Source organism: Halichoerus grypus, chromosome 8, assembly GCF_964656455.1.
Source record: "Halichoerus grypus chromosome 8, mHalGry1.hap1.1, whole genome shotgun sequence".
NCBI lineage: Eukaryota > Metazoa > Chordata > Mammalia > Carnivora > Phocidae > Halichoerus > Halichoerus grypus.
The window spans coordinates 109,619,353-109,641,011 of NC_135719.1; the positions used below are offsets into that span (position 1 = coordinate 109,619,353).

The following is a 21,659-nucleotide window of genomic DNA, read 5'->3' on the forward strand; positions in this document are numbered from 1 at the left end:
ATTAACTTATAATTTTAACATTCATTCTTCCTTATAGCAGGTAGAGTAGTAAAATGATGGCTATAAAGTGAAGCTTCCTATACTGAAATAGATTTCTAATTGATGTCCATGAGAAAAGGGGTATTAATGGAAAGACAGTATGCCAGGCAGTGGTTTATAACTCCTCCTCTCTTCTCTGAGCCGTCCCGTGTGTTGGTAGTAACCGTGAGCAGCGGGGCGTATCTCCACCCTCCCTTGGCAGCTCAACCCGAGAGCACTGTGTTCCGGGAACTAGTTACGCATGTAGCAGGACAGTGGGACACGAGGCCAAGTAAACTGGGGAACTTCATGGAGATTCGCAGGGCAAGTTAGCATATTCAAAGCTGTGAGAAGGACAACGGCAGGGAAGCCTGCTTCATTTTCTTTGGTTCACTTGACCAACTCCTTTGAAAGTGAACTTTTGGATTTCTTGGCTTGAGTAGTGCAGCTATAAGTATTCTGGAAGACTGGGTTCTAGATGTACTGGTTTTGGGAGTATGAAAAATCCTCCTCTACCTCCAAGTTTCATAAACAACCAGGCTCTAGTTTTTTGAGTTGCCTGCAAATCGTGCTCCTGCTCGTTATCCCGTCAGGGTGTAAATATCAAGCCTAATTCCGTGTTCATCTGCAGAGAAAGTAGCAGGGAAATGGTCACATGTGAGCTAAAGGAAAGTTTGTTGCCTGGTAAGTGGTGCTGAGCATTCTTTTAGGAGTTGGTTAATCCAGGAGATTTCAGATTTAAAATCTTTGAAGGTCTGTGTCCATAGGCCCTAGAGACCATTTTTGTACTCTAATGATAAGTTAATTATGTAAGGTAAAAATTTGATGAAGATTCTACATAAAAGAATTAAGCATGTATGTCACAATATCTGTAGTAGAAGTAGAGAATTTAATTTCCTAAGAAATACAAGAATGATAGGTGCAAAGAGCTTTTCGTAAAGTAACAGCTTCCCCAACTATGGAGAAACCAAGTTCTGTTTGTATGCCAGGGATAATCTGGGCCCAAGTGGTATTTTTGAAGTAGCCATTTAACAATTTAAGCTTCCTGTGGCCTTCCACTGACTATAAATTTAAATCTTCCCATCCTCAGGGTTGATTTATTTATTTTTTTTAATTTTTTAAATTTCTGTCTTGATTCACATCTAAATTGATCAATACTGTGCCATTAGAAATAAAAAAGAGGCTACCTTATTTAATATATGCTTTTGAGAACGTTTAAATCTGATTTTAAAAAATATATTCAACACAGACCTTTTGGAGATACAGAAAAATATAAAATTACATAATTATACTGTCTAGCCATAATCACTTAATATATTGGTGTATTTCCTATGAATATTAAATACCCTGACCATAATAAAGGTACATTTTGTATTCTGGTTTTTATAATCCTTTTTCATTGCTATTAAACATTTGTGGTAAACACAATTTTGTCATGTAGAATTATAGGATCCACTTAATCCATTATTATTGAATATTTAGGCTATTTGCAGTTTTTACCATTATAAATAATGACATAATTAACATCTTTGTGTATAAAACTCGGCATTTCAAAATAGTCCTGAGAATAGATCTCTCAAAAGAGAATTACTAGTTCAAAGAACATGAGTACTTTTATAAGGGTATTGATATATGTTGCAAGTTATTTTACAGAGATTATACCAATTAACCTTCTTACCAGAGGTGTATTAGACTACAGGGTCACTTCAACAGTTTGGTAATTTTATTGGCAAATAATAATCCTTAATTTGCATTTCTTTGATTACTGATGAGATTGAACATTTAAAAAGTGTTCATTAGTCATTTTTCATTTTTCTGAATTTTCTATTAGTGTTCTTTGCCTATTTTTCTATTGTGTGTCTATGGGGATGTCGGTTTTTTGCCTTCTAAGAACATTCACCTATTAAAGATATTAAGTTTCTGTCATATTGCCAATATTTTTTCTAGCTTTGGATAAATTTTGTAACTTTTGATATGCAGATTTTTACATATTTAAATGTACCAATCCTTTTTTTTTTGTAATTTTTTCCACTTTTTTTTTTTAAGATTTCATTTATTGTTTTTTTTAAAGATTTTATTTATTTATTTGACAGAGACACAGGGAGAGATTGAACACAGCAGGGGGAGTGGGAGGGGTAGAAGCAGGCTCCCCACTGAGCAGGGAGCCCCATACGGGGCTCGATTCCCAGGATCCTGGGATCATGACCTGAGCCAAAGGCAGACGCTTAACGACTGAGCCACCCAGGCGCCCAAGATTTTATTTATTTGAAAGAGAGCAAGAGAGCGAGCAGGGGCTGGAGGTGGGGGACCGAGTCCACACTGAGCCCAGTGACCCTGAGATCATAACCTGAGCGAAACCAAGAGTCCATTGCTTAACTGACTGAGCCACCCAGGAGCCCCACCACTGTGTTTAGAACATTGTTTTTCATATCCCTGAATAAGTGATCAACTCTGTTTTCTTTAGTTTTGACTGTTGTTCACATTTATCTTTTGTGTGTTTCAGAATTTTGTGGTGAAAGTTAAGCTTCAGCTCTGAACACTTTTTTTTCCTTTCCTTGGTTTCCTTACAGGATTGATTGAATAATCCGATTTCTTTCCCGTTGACTAGTGGTCCTTTCTTCTATCTCCTACATAGTCAAGGTTCTATTTCTGGAATATCTCTTCTGTTCCACTGGTTTTTGTTTTCTCAAGTAATACATTGTTTTAATTATTATAGGAATAACAGTTCTATATCTTTTCCTACAGTTAATTCTAATTCAATGTTTTTAGTTAGGTAAGGACTTTTAGAACCGTGTTTAGTAAAAATTGTGAGCGCTGTGAATTGTGTAAGACTGTTGAATCACAGACCTGTACCTCTGAAACAAATCATACATTATATGTTGAAAAAAGAAGATAGTAGGAAGAGAAAAATGAAGGGGGGGGAAATCGGAGGGGGAGACGAACCATGTGTGACTATGGACTCTGAGAAACAAACTGAGGGTTCTAGAGGGGAGGGGGGTGGGGGGATGGGTTAGCCCGGTGATGGGATTAAAGAAGACACGTATTGAATGGAGCACTGGGTGTTATACGCAAACAATGAATCATGGAACACTACATCAAAAACTAATGATGTAATGTATGGTGATTAACATAACATAGTAAAATTAAAAAAAAAAAACTATAGCAGAACTTTACTAGGGAACAGCTTGGCAATAATATATCACCATTTTAAAGGCATGTACTTTTTTTACCCAGAAATTGCATTTTAAGCAGTATATCCGGAATCAATTGTGTACAAACATGTAGCAATGGAATGCTTAGTGTTGTTTATAATGGAAAAGCACTTGGAAACAATCTAACATAGGTGCTCGTTACATAAATTATGGTACATATATCAATAAAGTATCTTGTAACTACTAAAAAAATGGTAATCATCCTTATTCCTGGTTTTTAATACAAATGCTTTTACTCTTTTACCTTTAAGTAATTATGGGAAGGGAATACTCTTCTTGGCTCTTAAAAACCTGTATCTGGGCTAAAGAAGCTTATCAGATGCCTTGTCAGTATCTGTATGAAGTCTAAATTTGGAAGTTGTTTATAAAGTGAATTTTTATAAGTGAATCATACTTTGCGGAAACTTACATCGCACATTCCAAAGTGTATCCCTAGAGAAAATGCTTAGGCCTCAAGCAAAATACATTTTTTGATGCCAGAATCTTTCCTTTCCCCTCAAAGACAGTAGGATATTTTCTGAATTACCACATAGAAAAACCTGAAAAACCTCTTCTTCAAGAATAAAGATGGAGTTTGAGGATGTGTTCTCAATGCTGGCATTATTCTGAGGAACTCTTAGAAACAATGTCCAAAAACTTTAAATTCTGGAAATCCTGAGGGAGAATTGGAAGTAGGATTCAGGATCCTACTACCAAATGGCTAGGTGCCTGGAAGATGCTTCTTGATTTGACTTGCTTGAACATCTATTCCAGCACCAGTCCAATTGAACTTGCTGGGATGATGGAATGGTTCTATAGCCCTGCCATCCTGTGTGGTAGCCCCTGGCCACATGTGATTGTTGGGCACTTGAAATGTGGCTAGCATGAAAAACTGAAAGTTCAGTTAAAATTTAAATAGCTGCATGTGGGGGCACCTGGGTGGCTCAGTTGGTTAAGTGTATGACTCTTGGTTTTGACTCAGGTCATGATCTCAGGATCGTGAGATCAAGACCTATATGTTGGGCTCCGTGCTCAGTGGAGAGTCTGCTTGAGATTCTCTCCCTCTCCCTCCACCCCTCACCCCAACCCCACCCCTGCGCAATCATTTGCACGCTCTCTCTGTCTCTAAAATAAGAAAATCTTTTTTTTAATGATATTATTTATTTTTTTTATTTGACAGAGAGCACAAGCAGGGGGAGTAGGGGAAGGAGAAGCAAGCTCCCCGCTGAGCAAGAAGCCCAATATAGGGCTAGATCCTAGGACCCTGGGATCATGCCCTGAGCTGAAGGCAGTTGCTTAACTGACTGAACCACCCAGGTGCCCTGAAAATAAATAAATTAAAAAAATAGCTGCATATGGCTAGTGGCTACTATATTAGATAAGGCAGCTCTCTACAATGAATCAGTATATATCTGAGGTCATTCGTACCTCTCAAACTGTGCCTCTCTGAATATGGCTAGAAATTTCCTAAGAATCTTATATTTCAAGAACTTGTAAATTGGGAGATTTGGGAAGGAAATCTTTATGTTCTGATTTCTGAATTCTTGATAAGATATCCCTGTATTCAGATTATGTGCATGGCTGTTGAAGGACTCCTAGTATCCATTTGAAAAATAATGTGTTTGTGGTCATTGACAAGTTAATGTATTCATGGTGAATGTGAAGGAATTTTTCTTTTGCAGTTGGTGGGTTAATATGCCAAACCAAAACTAACTTGTAGGTCATATGCTTCTGTAGCACTGAAGGTTGGTTGTTACAAAAATCATTTACTACAACTGCTCAGAAAGAATTCCTCTTGTGTAATTGACCTGATTCACCTACTACTTCTGCCCTTACAAAATGTGGTTTTAGAGCATGCTTCCATTTCTTGAAACAAACTTGATTTTATATATATTCTAATATTTTCTAATCTTGTATTTCAAGTATTACGTGTAGGTCTTCTAGAAATAAAAGAATCTTTAGAAAAGTTACGTGAAAGGATGTGAATCCATGTAGCCTCAATATGCATGATGTGAAGCCATCACCGGGCTTTAGCTTTGTAGCTCATTAAAGTATTTACATTTGGTGTAAACCCTTCCCTCCCCCCCCCCCCCCATCCTGTCATGGGTAATTGATTAAAGTGAATATATTTTATAACCATCTTGAATTTAGTTGTTACAGTATGAATTATATATCTCTTAATTCGTCAGGGCATTGCCCAACAAGTTTTCAAAAATTGGGTTTGCTTGCTCTGACACATTCATATTTCTAGGAATTTCTAGATTCCATGTGTGTATGCTAAAGGTTTAAAGTAAACATTAGTAAAGGTTACATTAGTGTGATTCTTTTTAGGAGAAATTTTGAAAAAGGAAAAGAATTTGAAGTAATTATTTTAGTGGTTAGGAATAATTATAACTTACGAGACAGAAGAGATTCCAATGCTAGTTTCAATTTCTGGCTTTAATTCTTTGGGCCAGTAATAAAATCTTTGTATATCAAGTTCCTTATTTGAAATGCCCAGAACTTTAGTATATGTTAGGTGGTGGGCCCAATGCTAGTTTTAGATGCTTCTTTTTTTGGCAACCTTTGAAATGCTCTTTTTAGAGGCCTCTTACTATGGTGGAAGTTGTATATAAACAGATTTAAAAGACTCTGTGCTTTGCCAAATAGACATAAAAGAATTAGGATCAAATTACTAAATTTGATTTTAGAGACTAAGACCTTATATACACATGTAGCTTATTTGAGGGACCACAGCTTTTAAATGACATAATTTATTGAAAAGAAGACCTACAATTTGATATTTCATCCCCCTCTTTAAAAAGTTTACATTTTTTTAAAAGTCAGTTTTTCTTAATTTAAAAAGGGACACATGTGGAATTCTAATCTTTTTCCTTCAGAATGGAAGTCTTTATATATAAAACCTTGGGGGGGTGTGTGTATAGATACACACACACATATATATGTATGTATATATATATGTGTGTATATATATGTGTGTGTATATATATGTATGTGCGTGTGTGTATATATATATATATAAAATAAACCTTGGGATACACACACACACACATATATATATGATATTTTTTGTGTCTTTAGCCCAAAGTCTTTAGATACGGAGGAAGCTACTTACGTTAATGTGCTTTTGAAATTCAGAACATTATTTGATTTTTGCCTTATAATGCTGAGTAACAAATCATCCCCAAACTCTGACTTTTAAAGCAACAATGATTTGTTCTCATGGGTCCGTGGGTTGGTTGAGATGACTCTGCCTTAGGCAGTAATTGAGGGGCTCTGCTTCATGCTGCCTGCCTGGTTTATTTTATATAAAGCCAATGACAGAATAAAAGAAGTAGTCTTAGATGTTGTGAGAGTAACATAAATAGCTTTCCCTATTCCTGATGCTTTGCATATCTTTAAGTATTCAGTGAAAAATGCTCTGCTGTTGGCCCTCCAGCAATGCTTAAAAATCAAAGATTCAATACAGTAAAAAAAAAAAAAAATCCTGGGTGATTTAGTGACGGTACCAATTTGAAATGAAAAAAGGAGGAGAAAGACTTCAATCACGCAAATGACTAAGTATTAGATGATAATGTTCTTTTAATAAACAGTTCCTTTGTTTTTGAGGTAGACTGGATTTGCCTTGCATGTTCGTTCTGTTCGTTTTCTTTTGAATGGCCTGGTTGGAGGAAGAAGCACCAAGGTAGGTGTGACCCTCCCTATAGGAATTGAGTAAATGCAAGAAAGAACCAAGTGATGGCCCAGGGGTCAGTGGAGGCTGGGGTCCCCGCCTCTCCTGAGCGCCTCTCCCAACACCAGCACACTGCAGCAGAATTCACACGGTAGATTGTTAGGCCTTTCTCCTTTAGGGCTTCTGAGAAGTTCAGGGACTTGGGCCAAGTCCCCTCTGGGATGGGAGGGAGGACCAGGAGGGCTCTCCGAGTACCTCCGGCTGCAGAGGGGCTGGAGGAGAGTGCGTGGGTGTACAAAGCCTGGAGGAACAGCCTCAAATCTCCTGCTATGGGGGCAGTACTGTGTTCCTGATATAAAAAACTTTAATATTTCACCTTGGGAAATATTTTGGTATGGAGAAGCTAAAAAAACAAAACAAAACAAAAAAACAATCCTCAAGATAAGAAAAAGGCAACCTGCAAACATAACTGCCCTAAAGATCTGGGAGGCTTTTGGAAGGGGAGTGGCTGTAGAAGCCAGTAGTTTCCAGAACCGCCCCAACCTTCACCTTCCTGAGTCAGGACGACGGCCCTTTAGCTGGGTGAGACCTCTTCTGTGTCCGTCCATACTTGGAATGCTCCAAAGAGGCTTGGGAATCTTTCTGAAACTGAATTTGTAATCTTGTGTTGCGCTCTCCATAGCTGAAGAAACAGGCCCGTCTTCTGTAGGTTCCCAGCCCCGGGCAGGAAGGAGTGGGGGCTAGAACTCCTGTCTCGGGATCTCTGCACCACTGTCCTTATCCCCACACTAATGTGGAGACTATGTAATTGAACCCCTCCTGGGTTTTAAGGTGCCATGTAGAGGTGAAGGGGCTTATGCAAATCAAAAGGAAACTTCTCGAAAAGCATCCAGTCAAAACAGCGTAAGTTATAAAGGGAAGATTAACCCATGCCATCGCACTGGTCTGGTGTAGCAGATCGCTCCTACAGTTCCATGACTCCGACCCCACGTGCAGGGTCCTGATTCAGAAGCTAATGTTCCCATTTATTTTTTTCCCCTTGTGTTCTCACTTCCTTTCATTAGCGTTTATCAGTATTGTTTTACAATTGTCTGCCTACCCCTCCCTCTCTCAAGAGGCAAGATCACTTGTGAGTATCCTTAGCCCCTGGCCCTGGGGCTTGACTTACCCCGGGCACCTCATGGGTGGCATTCTTGAGTGAATATATTGCTTTCATATTGATTGGACCTTAAGTAGCTAGCTACTCGAAGCAAGGACCATTTCCAACCAGAAATGGGACATGGAGAACTCTCATTTTCAGGCCAAGCCCAGGAAGATTTTCTGAATGAAGTGATGTTGAAAAAGCTGCAGCAGGTAATCCGCAGAGGGGAGAGACTGTTCTCGTGCTGCCATAATTAGTTCCTTGGCCAGAAATGAATGTCGGTTCACAAAACCCTATGCTACACAGCATTTGTTAGGCACAGAGGAATAAACACTGTTGGGTCCCAGGGCTTTGTATATAATGTTCATTTGGGCGAGGCAAGTCCAGGTGTGTTCTGCCAGAGTAAACAGTGAGTCGGGGCTGTAGTAATGTCAGGCTGGTGTCCGGCACTTACGGGCTTACGTGTGTTTTCATACGGTTGCACTAGTACGTTCACTACCCTGGTGAGCTGGGGTGTGCCGTGTCGAGGCAGGTGCCACGCTGCAGTTTATCAGATTCTGTGCCCTGTCTCTACATCTCGTCTGTCGTGGCCCTGACCTGTTCGTCGGCAGCGGATGGTTTACTTTGGTTACAGTAGTTGCTCGTGATTTATCTGTGCAAGTGACAGAAATGCTTTCGAGGGAGGGCTGGATGTTCAGACTGCGGCAGGAAGCCGGGCTGCCTCGGAAACCCGGTCCTGCGATGCTGTACTCCACGTCCTCTTCCCCATTTCCACGTGGGTGCGGTTCTAAGTTCAGGCTGGTGAGGATCAAACGTGATGCCTCCAAAATGGGATGGGGAGCCCCTGGCCCACACCTCTCTTGCTGTTTCCTATAGAAAATTCTTTCTGACAAACGCATTTTTTAAGTGGCAGTCATCTCCTCAAGACTGTATCTTGGTGTTAGATGCCAAGAAATGCCTTGAATTTAGAAATTGTCAACGTCTACTGGAAAGCATGACATTTGGAGTCAGACAAAAGCAGGTGTGGATTAGGGCTCTGTCTGCCCTTTCCTAGCTGTGCAAGTCTATGTGTATATTTCAATCATTCAAGCCTGTTACCTGTCCACAGAGAGTAATAATGCCTCCCTCCCATCGTTCCTTGTCCCATGGTAAATGCACAGCAAATGCTAGTGAAAACATGTGAACTCTGCATTTTAAACTAGGAAAAATTCTTGATTTGTGAGGTTTCTTACACAGATTTTTCATTGTCATTCACAGCATCCAAATACCTTTACTATTAAGACCAACTATTTGCCCTGCATATATGAAGAGTTAAATTTTCATCACACACTTAACTAAATAAGTGGATGTTTTTAACATCTCCAGAATTTTTTTTTTTTTTTAAATTGGGAAGCTTGAAAAGCAACTTGTGGGTTTGAATCCAAATACCCCTGTTCGGCTAAAACAGGTGGCAGCAACACTTGGAAATATTATTTCTATGAACTTACTGGCCGAAGAGCTTGCCAGGCCGGGGAACATTCTGACCTTCTTCCTTGGAATGATAACTTTTTGCCTTTGTCAGCACATCTCTGGGCTCTCCTCCAGTACATAAACAATGGTCCTTCTCTCTTGTCATGTAGTCGCCCTGGGCGGGTCTCAGTGCCTGGGTGCCCTCTGCACTGGTGCTCTGTGTCAGGTGCCGTGGATGGACCGGATGTTCCTTGGGGGAATGGGGAGGCAGGAGGTGGGAGGGGAAGAGTCTGTCATCATGCTTAGCAAGAGGTGACCGTGCTTGACAGATCGGGGATGAAGGAGAGGCTGTGATCAGGGAGAAGGGAGTATTAGGGCTTGTTCTAAGCTCCTGTTCCTGTGTAACCAACTATCCCCAACTTAGTGGCTTGACACAGTGACCATTCTTATTTACTGCACCATTCTGTGGGTCAGGAATTCGGGCAGTGCTCAGCTGGGCGGTTTTTCTGCCCCACGTGGTATAGTGGTCACTTGGTAATAGTCAGCTGGGGAGAGGCCGGTCCAGAAGATTCAAGACTGCTTTGTTCACGTGATTGGTGCCTCAGCAGGGTGGTTGGAAGGCTGGGCTCAGCTGAGCCTGCCAACTGGAGCACCTACGTGTGGCCCCCCCAGCACAGTGGTCCCAGGTCTCTTCCGTGGCAGCTCAAGGCTCACAGAAGACCCAAGCAGAAACTGCAAGGCTCTTTAAGACTTGGCTCAGAAAGTCTCAGAACATCACTTCCTCCACATCTTGTTGGTAAGCGAGTCCCTAAGGCCAGCCCAGGTGTAGTCTGACTCCCCTCTCCCTGGGGGAAGTCTCGGCATCTGTGGTCCTCTCTGATCTGTCACACTGATTCGAGAGCCAGTGGGGAACTTTCAGGGTAGGGTGGAGGTCAGACATGGTGGTGGCAGGACCCATGACCAAATGTAGTTTTTGATTTGGGGCAAAGACCAAATGATAGTGAATTGAGTCCAGGAGTATTGGAAGCAGGACAGTGGGTGAGGAGCACTCTGCTGAGATTCTCAGCTGTGAGGAGAACATGGAATGGGAGGGGAGGCTCAGAGTGAGACCCAGGGTCAGGGGCTGGCTTGTGTTTACTTGTTGGAGATGGATAAGGTCCCCAATGACCTGGTCTTTTCCAGATCATGGTAGCACATTTTTGTCTTATGAACTGGCCTTTTAACTGCTTGAACACTGTGAATTCTGTCTCCAGTGAACAGCTTTCTCCTGTTCCTGGGCCTTCTGCCTGTGACTAAGAAGGGGTGAGAAGGGGTTATTTCTTTAAATGGTTGCATTTTCTAGGGTCTGTCCTTGCCTTCTGGTCCTTGACTTCTTTATTTTGCACTTTCTTGGGCATATCTTATTTACACTCATGATTTCAGCTGCCACACTTGTAGCGTAAAAGCACCTGGACTGTAAGTTCTCTCACCTCCCACATGGCTTTCCCTGGATATCCCCGTAATTCCTGTTCTGCTTCCTAATACTGCCCCCTCGCCCCCCAGCCGAGGCCAGAAGCCCGTATGCCATTACCTTTCTCTGTCCCTCCACCCTGTGCAGCCAAACAAGTCCCCAGGTACTATTGATAGTGGTCTTCAAAACCACGGCTGCAAGTGTGCATCCCTGTGCCACTCTGACACCTACTCCTGGAGCCCTGCACCGGAACTCCAGACTTGGAAACTCACGAGACTTAGGCGTGCATCATTTGGTATAGCTTCCCTGGAGATTCTGAGGCTTACCTGGCACTGAAAACAACGCTCTGAAATGTTCATCTCATCTTCTGACACCTTTCCTCGCTGCTTTGGTTTAGGCTGTTAACGTTTCCTGCAGCTGTCAGGACCAGTTACCACTGACGACGTGGCTCAAGACAGCAGAATGGATTCTCACGGTTCTGGAGGCCTCCATTCTGGAACCACAGTGCTACCAAGGTCGTGCTGTTGCTGGGGGCCCTAGGGGGCAGGTCCTTCCTTGTCTCTTCCCATTTCTGGTGGCTGCAGGCATTCCTTGGTTCGTGATTGTCCAATTCCAGTGTCTGCCTCTCTGTTCACATGGGCCTGTGTGTCTCTTACAAAGACCCTTGTTACTGGATTTAGAACCCTCCAGTAACCTAGGATGATTTCATCTCCAGAGCTTTAACTACATCTGCAAAGACCCTTTTCCCAAAGGATCTGGGACATGGACCTATCTATTTGGGGTCCACCATTCAACCCAATACACTTCCCTATGGTTCGGCTAGTTGTCCCGTCTGATGACCTTGACTCTAATCTGGCTGTCCATCCTGTGCCGTGCTGTCTCAGCATTTACTTTATGTCCAATCATGTTAGTCCTTTGCATAAATCTTACCGGCTCCCTATTCTCCGAAAAAGCCATGCCCTCATGGAACGCCAGGCTCTTGTCACCTGGCCCTTGCCTCTTACCCTCAGGCCTGCTACTTCTCTTGCCTTGAACCTGATGCTCTCACAGTACTGAACTACCTACACTCCTTGCCTTTGTATGTACTATTGCCCTGTATTCCCATTTAGTCTGGTTCACGTTTTGAGGCCATTCACACATTGTCTCTTCCATGAAGCCGTCCCTGATGCTTCTTCCCACGAGCTTTGTGCAGTAGTCCATTTTGTTGCATACAGGTCTTATCACACTTGTTCTTATGCCTTTCTCTGCTCTTAAGTGGAGAGATCTGAAGACCAGGAAGCCGATATTCATCACTGTAGTTCTAGGACTTGGCATTTTTAAGATTGAATGAATGGCCATGTAGCTTCACCTAATTAGAAACTTGTCTCATTGTGACACTTGTTTTCGCACCATCACCTTAATTATTTTCAATAGGATTTTTCACCAATCACTGTTTAGCTGTGTTGAGTGAGTAGGTAATCCGTATGTAGATGGCATAGTGTTTGCTTAACCTGCAGTATCTTCTTCTATGCTCAGGTCACTTAAAACGTTTCTGCATATGTTAAGGTGGTACTAATTTTCGTGCCCCCCCCTTTATATTAGATAGGACTTTGGGGTTGTAGGTAGCAGAAACCAACTTGAGTTAGCCAAAACTAAAGAGGATGTCATGAACAAGGGTCAGAGTACAACAGGGCCAATAGCAGCCCTGAGCCTCTTCTTTGTATCTGGCCGCTGGTCTCTGTTCATCTGCTTCGTTCCTCACTTCTCTGCTGCTGCATCATGTGACAGGTTGGGACATCCGCACAGTTGGTGCACTTACGTCGTACATCTCTGGCCATCCCCAGACACTGGCTGGTTTTTCCTCTGTCCCAATTTTGTGTTTTCCACTATGAGCATGTCCTTGGCCAATGTGGGCCAGATGTCCACCCCCAGCCATTCAGCTACAGTGTGGTGGGGAGGATGCTGGCCTGGCCATTTCATTCAGACATGGTCCTGGGGTTCACCTGAGGCCATTAAGGGATGGGTTCCTGAGAAGGGTGTGTAGTCATGAGTCGATCCCTAAAAGGCATCTGACACCCTCTTGCTGCATTAGATCTTCTCAACCTGCAGTATGTCACGGAAAGATGGGACAGGGAGCTGGGGAGACGTGAGAGGCTCAGAAAACCCTGCCAGATCTCTGTGGGGAAACGTTCCTCTAAACTGTTGAGAGTCCTAGCTTTAATTGATTTACATATGTTTCTCATAGAATGTTCATCTTGATTTAAGTGATTTGGAAATATATTAAAACAAAGTAGGTTTATGATGGTGGTTTACTCACGGATGCTTTCATTATAGTAGCAATCACAAATAATGTGTAAGAAAACAGTGCATGTTTTGATCTTGCCTCAGAAAGAAGAGGCTTGAAATAAATCATCTCTGTATTCTAGAGACACTTTTATGTAGCTGATGTTCCTTTGTGATGGAAATGGAACAGATTAAAAACACAGCAGGAATAACTTTAAGTGATAATTTAAATCCATTGTCAAACTGTAGCTACTGAATTATAAAACAAAAAAAATTCTTTGTTCTGACTTTTACTGTTCATGAGCCTGAGGGCCCTTCTGCCATACTGCCCACCACGTTTTGGGTGTGGCTCAACGGGAGGCAAAGGCAGGACTTTCAAGTTGAAAAGAACTTCTCCCAAGAAGGGGATGGAGAATAGTCCTGTCAGTGTGGCGGCAGGACACATTGGTCAGAACATACAGGGACCCATTAAATCCAGAGTTAGAAATACAATTGAAAATTAAAAAAAAAAAAAGAACAGAAAACAGAAATACCAAGTGCAATCCTGCATTTCTTTTAAACACTGGTATTAGCTTAAGGTACTAATGTGGGAAATCAGCATTAAGGACTTTGGTTTTTTTCCAGATGACTTTTTAAGTTATTTGACAGTTTGGACTAAAACTTTTTTTTTTTTTTTTTTTACTTCTGGGCCTCTTTATGGGCAACCTTCTTGTGAAGTCCTGTTTTATGTTTAATTTTCACAAGGTATTTTTGCTCACCTGACAGTTTAAAGGTTCAAATAGAAATGAGAATGACTGTGGAGAATTCAGAAATTTTAAGACTGCAACTAACTAAATTTGGTCTTCTTACAAATAAAGATCCTAAAGACATTAACGTGATTTGGGAGTGAGAGATGAGGTTTAATTAGTATGCTATTTTCTAACTAGTTCATTTAAAAATATTTCTTGAGTGTTTCTCTGGGGTCCATTAGAACAACACTTGCTAAATTGAGCCAGCACTAATCCAGCCTCTGCAGAATTCTCATTTGCTTATTTATACTGTCTCTTTCCAAAAAGATTTGAAGAGTCTGACTTTATAGAATAGGAAACCTATAATTACTTTGTACATCACTCTTAAATTAAGTTTCTGGAAGTGATTTGAATTTCATTACAGCTGAAGTTGGTTTTGCAGCCCATTCTTTCTGTGGGGTGTTTAGTGGGCGATTTTTTTTTTTTTAATGATCATCCCTGTCTTTTTCTTATTCCATCTTTTTTTTTTTTTAACTTAAAAAGTCTACAAATAAATGAACTTTCATCTTTTTTATAGGTATAATGGTGCTTTACCTAATGGAGACCGAGGCCGGAGGAAAAGCAGATTCGCTCTCTATAAGCGGCCAAAGGCGAATGGAGTCAAACCCAGCACGGTCCATGTGATATCCACGCCACAGGCCTCCAAGGTAGGTGGCTCCTGAGGAGTTGGGAAGGCCTTGGCAAGTGGTGACTTGTGGTCACTTCTTGTCTTTGGCTGCTCTTTTTTTTTTTTTCTTTCCAGTTGCTTTTTTTTTTTTTTCCTCTTGGTCGGACAGTTTTTCAATCATTGAGGGTAGGTAGATTTTCTTTGGGAAGGGCTGTCCTGTGCTTTGTATGTGGAGCCACATCCCTGGCTTTGACCCATTAGATGCCAATAGCACGTCATCCCCACCCCCAACTACCACTGCTGTTGGGACAACCAAACAAGACTCCAAACACTGCCACATGGCCCCTGAGTGGTGGGGTGGGCAAACCCGCCCCTCCTGCCCCCCCCCATGATGGACCACTGATTGGGATATAGTGGAACCAACATATATCAATTTAGAACAGTTGTGGTTGAAAGATAAATGATGTTCTTTATCCTAAAGAGTTTTTGTATTAAGTCTTAGTAGAACCTCATTAAGATTTGTTATTTTCCTTCTGTTTATTGAGTAGTAGTTTTCATATAATCTGCATGTACAGGGAATTGAATTTGGGTGATTATTAGAAAGACTGGAAGTAAACAGAGCTAAGTGCCACAAGAAGTTTACTACATCTCCTCTCATAGGTTTGAAATATATAAAACGTTAATTTTTAGGACTACTTTATTTTCTGATGTATAAATGGGGGAAAAACCTGAGTTTCCATTCTGGTTGACATGTTCCATCTATTTAGATAGGGCAGTTTTCTAATTAAATAAATTAGCATGTAATATAGTTTCCTTTTCTATAAAAATTACGTTCCCCTGAAATATTTCATATGGTGCATTGGCTATACATGTTTATCTTAATGGGTTTGGACCATCTGGAATAAATAAGCCTTGATTCCCATTTTTACTGAAAACCCATAGTTCAAAGGGAAATGAATAGCTTCAAGGAAGCATGCATGGTATTTATGTTCCGTCCTAGAAACTGATGACCTTGGTTAATGTTTTTATTAAAAAAAAGCTCCTGTTGCTGTTTCTGAAGCCGTGACATGGGAAAAGTTTGCTAGAATGTACCAATGAAAGTTGTCTTGTATTAATGAGGGAATGGTTAGATCCAAAAATATCAAACACCAAGGAAACAGGAAAGATTAATATTTAGCAGCCCAGTTTTTGGCTAGAGAAAGGGAAATAAAGTAAGTTCTAGGAAGGGAAGGACGCTTGATAGGGAAAACAAAGGAAATGAGCTTTACAAAAGATTCTGAGAAGAGGGGAAGTGAAGTAACAATCTTGGAAGGTTAAGGAAGTAGGAGAAATATCTTATAGTCGAAAAATATTTGGAGGATACCAAGACAAAAGTTTTTAAGCATGTGATCAGTGCCAAAAATGTTCTGATATTACAGACCTGGTCCTCACATTTGTCCGTGGGTTGGCATTCGTCTTTCCTTCCTCTAGCTTTGTGCCTTTATTTTCCTTAAGCTGAGATTTGATATTGATACAATGGCTTCAGATATTTAAGAACATTTTTATAGAAACCTTTGACTACTCAGGCTTCGTGTTGTGATAGAATATGAAATACAGCTGGAATTTGAAGTAGATCTTCTGGTAGGAAGCTTTTCCTTGTTCGTTACCCACCTCCGTCGGCTCCAATTTTAGCTTTTTATAAAACTTTAACCTTTTATACCTAGATTTTACCTGAAGTCCTTTAAATTCTAAAACTTTTGGTCTCAATCTGTGTTTATGGTCTACATTACTAGTTAGGGGAATTGGTCTTTGGTCTTGTAACCTGGGAAAAACCTATATTCTCAGGGCCTCGGTTTCCTTCTCTACAAAACGAATGAGTTGGCTGTAGACAGGAGCCATGCTGAGTCAGGCAAGATACTCTGGTTATAAGCAACACATGATTCTGTGCTTGAAAAAAAAAAGGCAAAAATGGAGAAATTATTTAAGATTATAGGGTAAGAACAGCTCAGAGAGGAGAACCAGACTATCAGCAGGGGTTAATACGGACATTCTTGAAAGAGTGTTGTAAAATGACTTGGCTCTACCTTCTGTCTCTCTTTGAGGTTTTTAATTGTCAGGAAAGGGACTCTAGTAGGCCTGGCCGGGGTCAATCAACTATGACCAGACACACTTACTGTGAGCGAATCAAGTAGCCCTTACTGCCTTTTCCTTCTGCATCTTACTCCTCCTGGTACCTTGTACATCGAGGGCCTCCTGCACAGGACTCCACCCTACCTGAGCCTAGCACCTCGGTCTCAAATTCCTCACTCCTTCTGTTCCCACTCCTGGTCAGCTGTGTCTTTCCCCTCCTGTTCTACCTGCTCTGTTGACCCCCAGACAAAGTCTCTTAGACATTTAACCTTTCCTTCAAATGTTTCTCCTCCTGCCTCACCTGAACTGAATGCTGATTTTTCCTCCCCACCGGTATAGTCTTTTTCCTCTCTTCTCCCCCGCCCAATCTTTCCAGTTTATGGAACTAGAATGATTTCATTCTGCTTCCATTTCAGTCTGTTCTTTAACCCTGCATTATTGATGTAAGCTGCCTCTCCCCCTGCATCTCTTGACCTCACTGACCTGCACTCCACTCTTTTGCATATTTCAGTGATTGTGTACCTCATCGCATCTGTTTCCCCTAACCTGTGTTAAACCATACATTGGCATCTGTGGGTTATAATACTTTAACTCTTCCAATTTGACTGTCCCTTCACTTTTCCCACTTACATAGTGTACCTTAGAGTCCATTGTCGCTTGAAAGTGACCATACTCTCCAGTACATTCTACTTGTATATACACAGCTTTCTTATCTAATCTTAAGACCTCTACCCCTTCAGCCTGTCCTTGGCTCGTTGTTAGCCCACTTGGGTTTTCCAGTTATGTGCTGACTTCACCCTGGATTCCTTTTCTCTGGTGCCTGTTGGCACCCCTCTTGGTGAGTCCCTGCCTCCAGGCCCGTCCCAGGCCCTGCTGGCCTGTTTTTACTTCTTTCTTGCTCACCCCATTTCCTGTCCGAATGCCAGGGTATGTGGTGTACTTGGCAAAAGCTATTGGACCTGAATCAGCCGTGGTTTGTCTGCTCTGAAATTTCTGATTCTGCAATATGGGTAGTGAAAGGGTCCTCTTTGATTTGGACTTGTAAACGGGAGACCTAGAAGGGCAGGTGTGGTTACCATTGTTAGTCAGAAGGCCAAGTGCTGATATTCTATGTTGTTTCTTCCCTCTGCCGGGCAACCCCCTTGTGGATAGTAGTCGCTGCTGGAAAATGGGGCCTCTTAGTCTTCCGTGCATGCCCCTGTCCACGCGAAGTCCGAGGAGGACAGCAAGGACGTGCCATTGTTGTGTCATCTCGGTTTTGTATACTCGCTCCTTGTGTGCGTATTTGCTCTTGAGATAGCAGTACTCAGATATTTCACTTAGTTCATAATTGTTTAAAGAAAACCTAAAATAAAACCTTGTTTTACTTTTGGCAGTTCTGTTACATAGACATAGGGCATTTAGCAATTTATTCACCATTCATTTATTCAACAAATATTTATCTAGCACTTTTCTGTGGCCAAGCGTCATGCTAGGGATTGGATCTACTGCAGTGTGCAGACCTTGTCTGCATAGAGCGAATTGTCTAGTGAGGAGGCAAACAGTAAATTCTCATGTGAATACATGCTTAACTGCACGTTGTGAGAAGTGCAGGGCAGGAAAAGACGATGGAGCTGTGAGAACAGGGGTGGAGGGGGGAGCCTGGATGGGGTAGACAGGGCAGGACCTCTGAGGGCACTTGAGCTTCGAGGTGAGGGGTCAGGAGGAGTTAGGAGAGTAGAGCGATCTGGAACAGAGATTCAGGGTTTTTTTCTAAAAGGAAACATTGAAGGGTGTTAAGTAGAGGACGTGGCATAATCAGACTGAGAATTTAAGTCATTTTTTGTTTGGTCATTTCCATTTAAGGCTGTGGGGCAACTGTTGTTCTCCTAACCAGTAAATAGGATGGCGGTGGTGATGGTGACTATTTTGGTAGCAACATGGTTTAAATTTAGCGACATCACTGCGGGGAAAACTCTTCATCATGGTTTTCCCTTGTAGGCTGTGCTTTATTGAAATCTCCTTTTTTGGGCATTTTTACTTTTTAAAAGTGACAGGCTATCCCTTTGTTCCAGTTGGCATATTTCAGAATGGAAAATATCCGTGGTCTTGGAGTGACAGTTTAAAGAGAAGTCAGAACCGTTTAATGTGATCGTTGCCACCAGGACCACTCTTGAGCTGTTGGCGCTGCAATGGCTTTCCTGGTTACTGACACTCTTCTTTATCAATGAATAATACAGTAGCAATTGAGATGGGGTAATATAAACTTCAACGTAAACTCATTAGTTCAAGCTGATTTGGTAGGCTGTAGTGGGGTCTGCTTTGGAAGTATTGTCTGTCCAGCAGTGGGTGGTCTGTCTGTCTGCTGCATGGCTATTCAGAAGCTGCAGCCTTCGGTGCTTTAGGAAACTCCTGTTTATCATTATCCTCAGACTGTTTAATGCAGCTTTTAAGTAGGTTTTTTTTTTTTTTACTTTGTTTTCTTTCATTGTTAATGGACTGTAATTCTTGGGTTAGTGGTATCTGGTGTTCTGATGTTTATAAGTTCCAGAAATTCGTTTTATTATAAAGGGGCAACAAAGTTTGGATAAGTCTTGTCCTTGTAGACACCATAAACATGAATATTCTGAATCTGGCAGAAAAAAAATTAGTAATAAACTGCAGCCCACAGTATCTTTGGGTCCTGTACAGGAATACCAACCTAAGATAATTTGTATTTATAGAATGGAATCCATCTTAATGATTTTAACAAGATATAAACCCAAACAACCTAAACTTATGCCTCGAGGAACTAGAAATGGAACAACAAACTAAGCCCAAAGTTAGGAGAAGGGAGGAAATACCAAAGATCAGAGCAGGAACAAATGGAGAGGGGAAAAAAGACAATAGAAAAGATCAACGAAACTAAGAGCTGGTTTTTTGAAAATATAAAGATGAATCTTTAGACTCACCAAGAAAACAGGGCTCAAAATTAGACATTACAGGGCACCTGGGTGGCTCAGTTGGTTAAGCGACTGCCTTCGGCTCAGGTCATGATCCTGGAGTCCCAGGATCGAGTCCCACATCAGGCTCCCTGCTCAGCAGGGAGTCTGCTTCTCCCTCTGACCCTCCTCTCTCTCATGCTCTCTGTCTCTCATTGTCTCTCTCGCAAATAAATAAAATCTTAAAAAAAAAAAAATTAGACATTACAATTGCTACCACAGAAATAAAAAGGATCATAAGAAATTACTCGGAACAATCATAGGCCAACAGATTGATCAGTGTAGAAGAAATGGATAAATTCCTAGAAACATACAACCTACTGAGTCATGAGGAAATAGAAAATCTGAACAGACCAACTACTAGTAAGGAGATTGTTTAGGGGTTTGATTGCTAATTGAAAGTACAGGACCAGAAGCCTTCACTGGTGAATTCTACCAAGCATTTAAATAAGAATTAATAGGAGTTCTTATCAAATTCTTCCAAAAAATTGGAGAGGGAATACTTTGAAACTCTTTTTACGAGGCCAGCATTACCCTGATACCAAAACCAGACAAGGACAGTACAAGAGAAGAAAATTGCATGCCAATATCTTTGATTGAACATAGATGTAAAAATTCTTCAAGTATCAACAAACCAAATTCAACAGTACAATAAAAGGATCATACACCATGATGAAGTGGGATTTACTCCTGGGATGCACGAATGATTCAACATCTGCAAATCAATGTGATATACTACATTAACAATATGAGAGTAAGAGTCATATGATCATCTCAGTAGATTAAGGAAAAACACCCAGAATTCAACATCCATTTATGATTAAAAATGTTCAACAAACCGGGTAGAGAAGAAATGTACCTCAACATAATAAAGGCTGTATGTGACAAGCCCACAGCTAATCTCATAGTCAACGGTGAAAAACTGAAAGCTTTTTCTCTAAGATCAGGAACAAGACCAGGATGCCCACTCTGGCCACTTTTGTTCAATATAGTACTAGAAGTCCTAGGCAGAATAGTTAGGCAAGAAAAAGAACTAGTCATCCAAATTGGGAAGGAAGAAGTAAAGTAGTCTATTTGCAGATGACATATTATTATGTATAGAAAACCCAGAAGACACCACCAAAAAAAACTGTGAGACGAATTCAGTAAAGTTGAAAGATACAAAATCAGTATCCAAAAATCAGTAACAAACTCAAAACGATCTCATTTACAATTGCATCAGAAAGAATAAAATAGGAATAAGTTTAACCAGGGAGGTGAAAGATGGGTCCAGTGAAAACTATATGATGCTGATGGAAGAAACTGAAGACACAAATAAATGGAAAGATCATTATTCTTCTAGTTGATGAGCATAAACTAACATGGATGTCCATACTACCCAAAGCAATCTACAGATTCAATGCGGTACCTATCAAAATTCCAATGGTATTTTTCAGAGAAGTAGAATAAACAATCTGAAAGCATGTATGGAACCACCCAAGAACCTGAATAGCCAAGGCAATCTTGAAGAGGAAGAACAAAGCTGGAGGCATCATGCTCTCTGATGTCAAACTGTATCACAAACTTTATAGTAATCAAAACAGGATGGCATTGCCATAAAAACCTACCCCTAGGTCAGTGGAACAGGATAGAGAGCCCAGAAATAAACCCACACATATACGGTCTATTTAATTACAAAGGAGCCAAGAGTAATCAAAGGGGGAAAGACAGTCTCTTTAATAAATGGCATTGGAAAAACTGGACATCCACATGCAAAAGAATGAAACTGGTCCCCGGTCTTACACCATACACAAAAAAACAGCATAAAGTCGATTAAAGGCTTGAACGTAAGACCTCAAACTATAAAACTCCTAGAATAAAATAAAGGGAATGAGCTCTTTGACGTAGGTCTGGCAATGATTGATTTCTTGACACCAAAAGCAAAGGCAACGAAAGCAAAAATAAACAAGTGGGACTACACCAAACTAAAAAACTTCTGCACAGCAAAGGAAATGGGCAACAAGATGAAAAG

The 21,659-nt window shown here is 41.1% G+C and overlaps 1 protein-coding gene across 3 annotated transcripts in view; it reads left to right on the top strand.

Moving 5' to 3' along the window:
* Window positions 1–21,659, top strand: part of PELI2 (pellino E3 ubiquitin protein ligase family member 2) — a 201,929-nt gene that overhangs the window by 42,587 nt on the left and 137,683 nt on the right. For all 3 annotated transcript variants that reach the window (XM_078053748.1, XM_078053750.1, XM_078053749.1), the window contains exon 2: window positions 14,490–14,619. In XM_078053748.1, coding sequence (XP_077909874.1) covers window positions 14,490–14,619 — 130 coding nt within the window. The remainder of the gene's footprint in view (window positions 1–14,489; window positions 14,620–21,659) is intronic.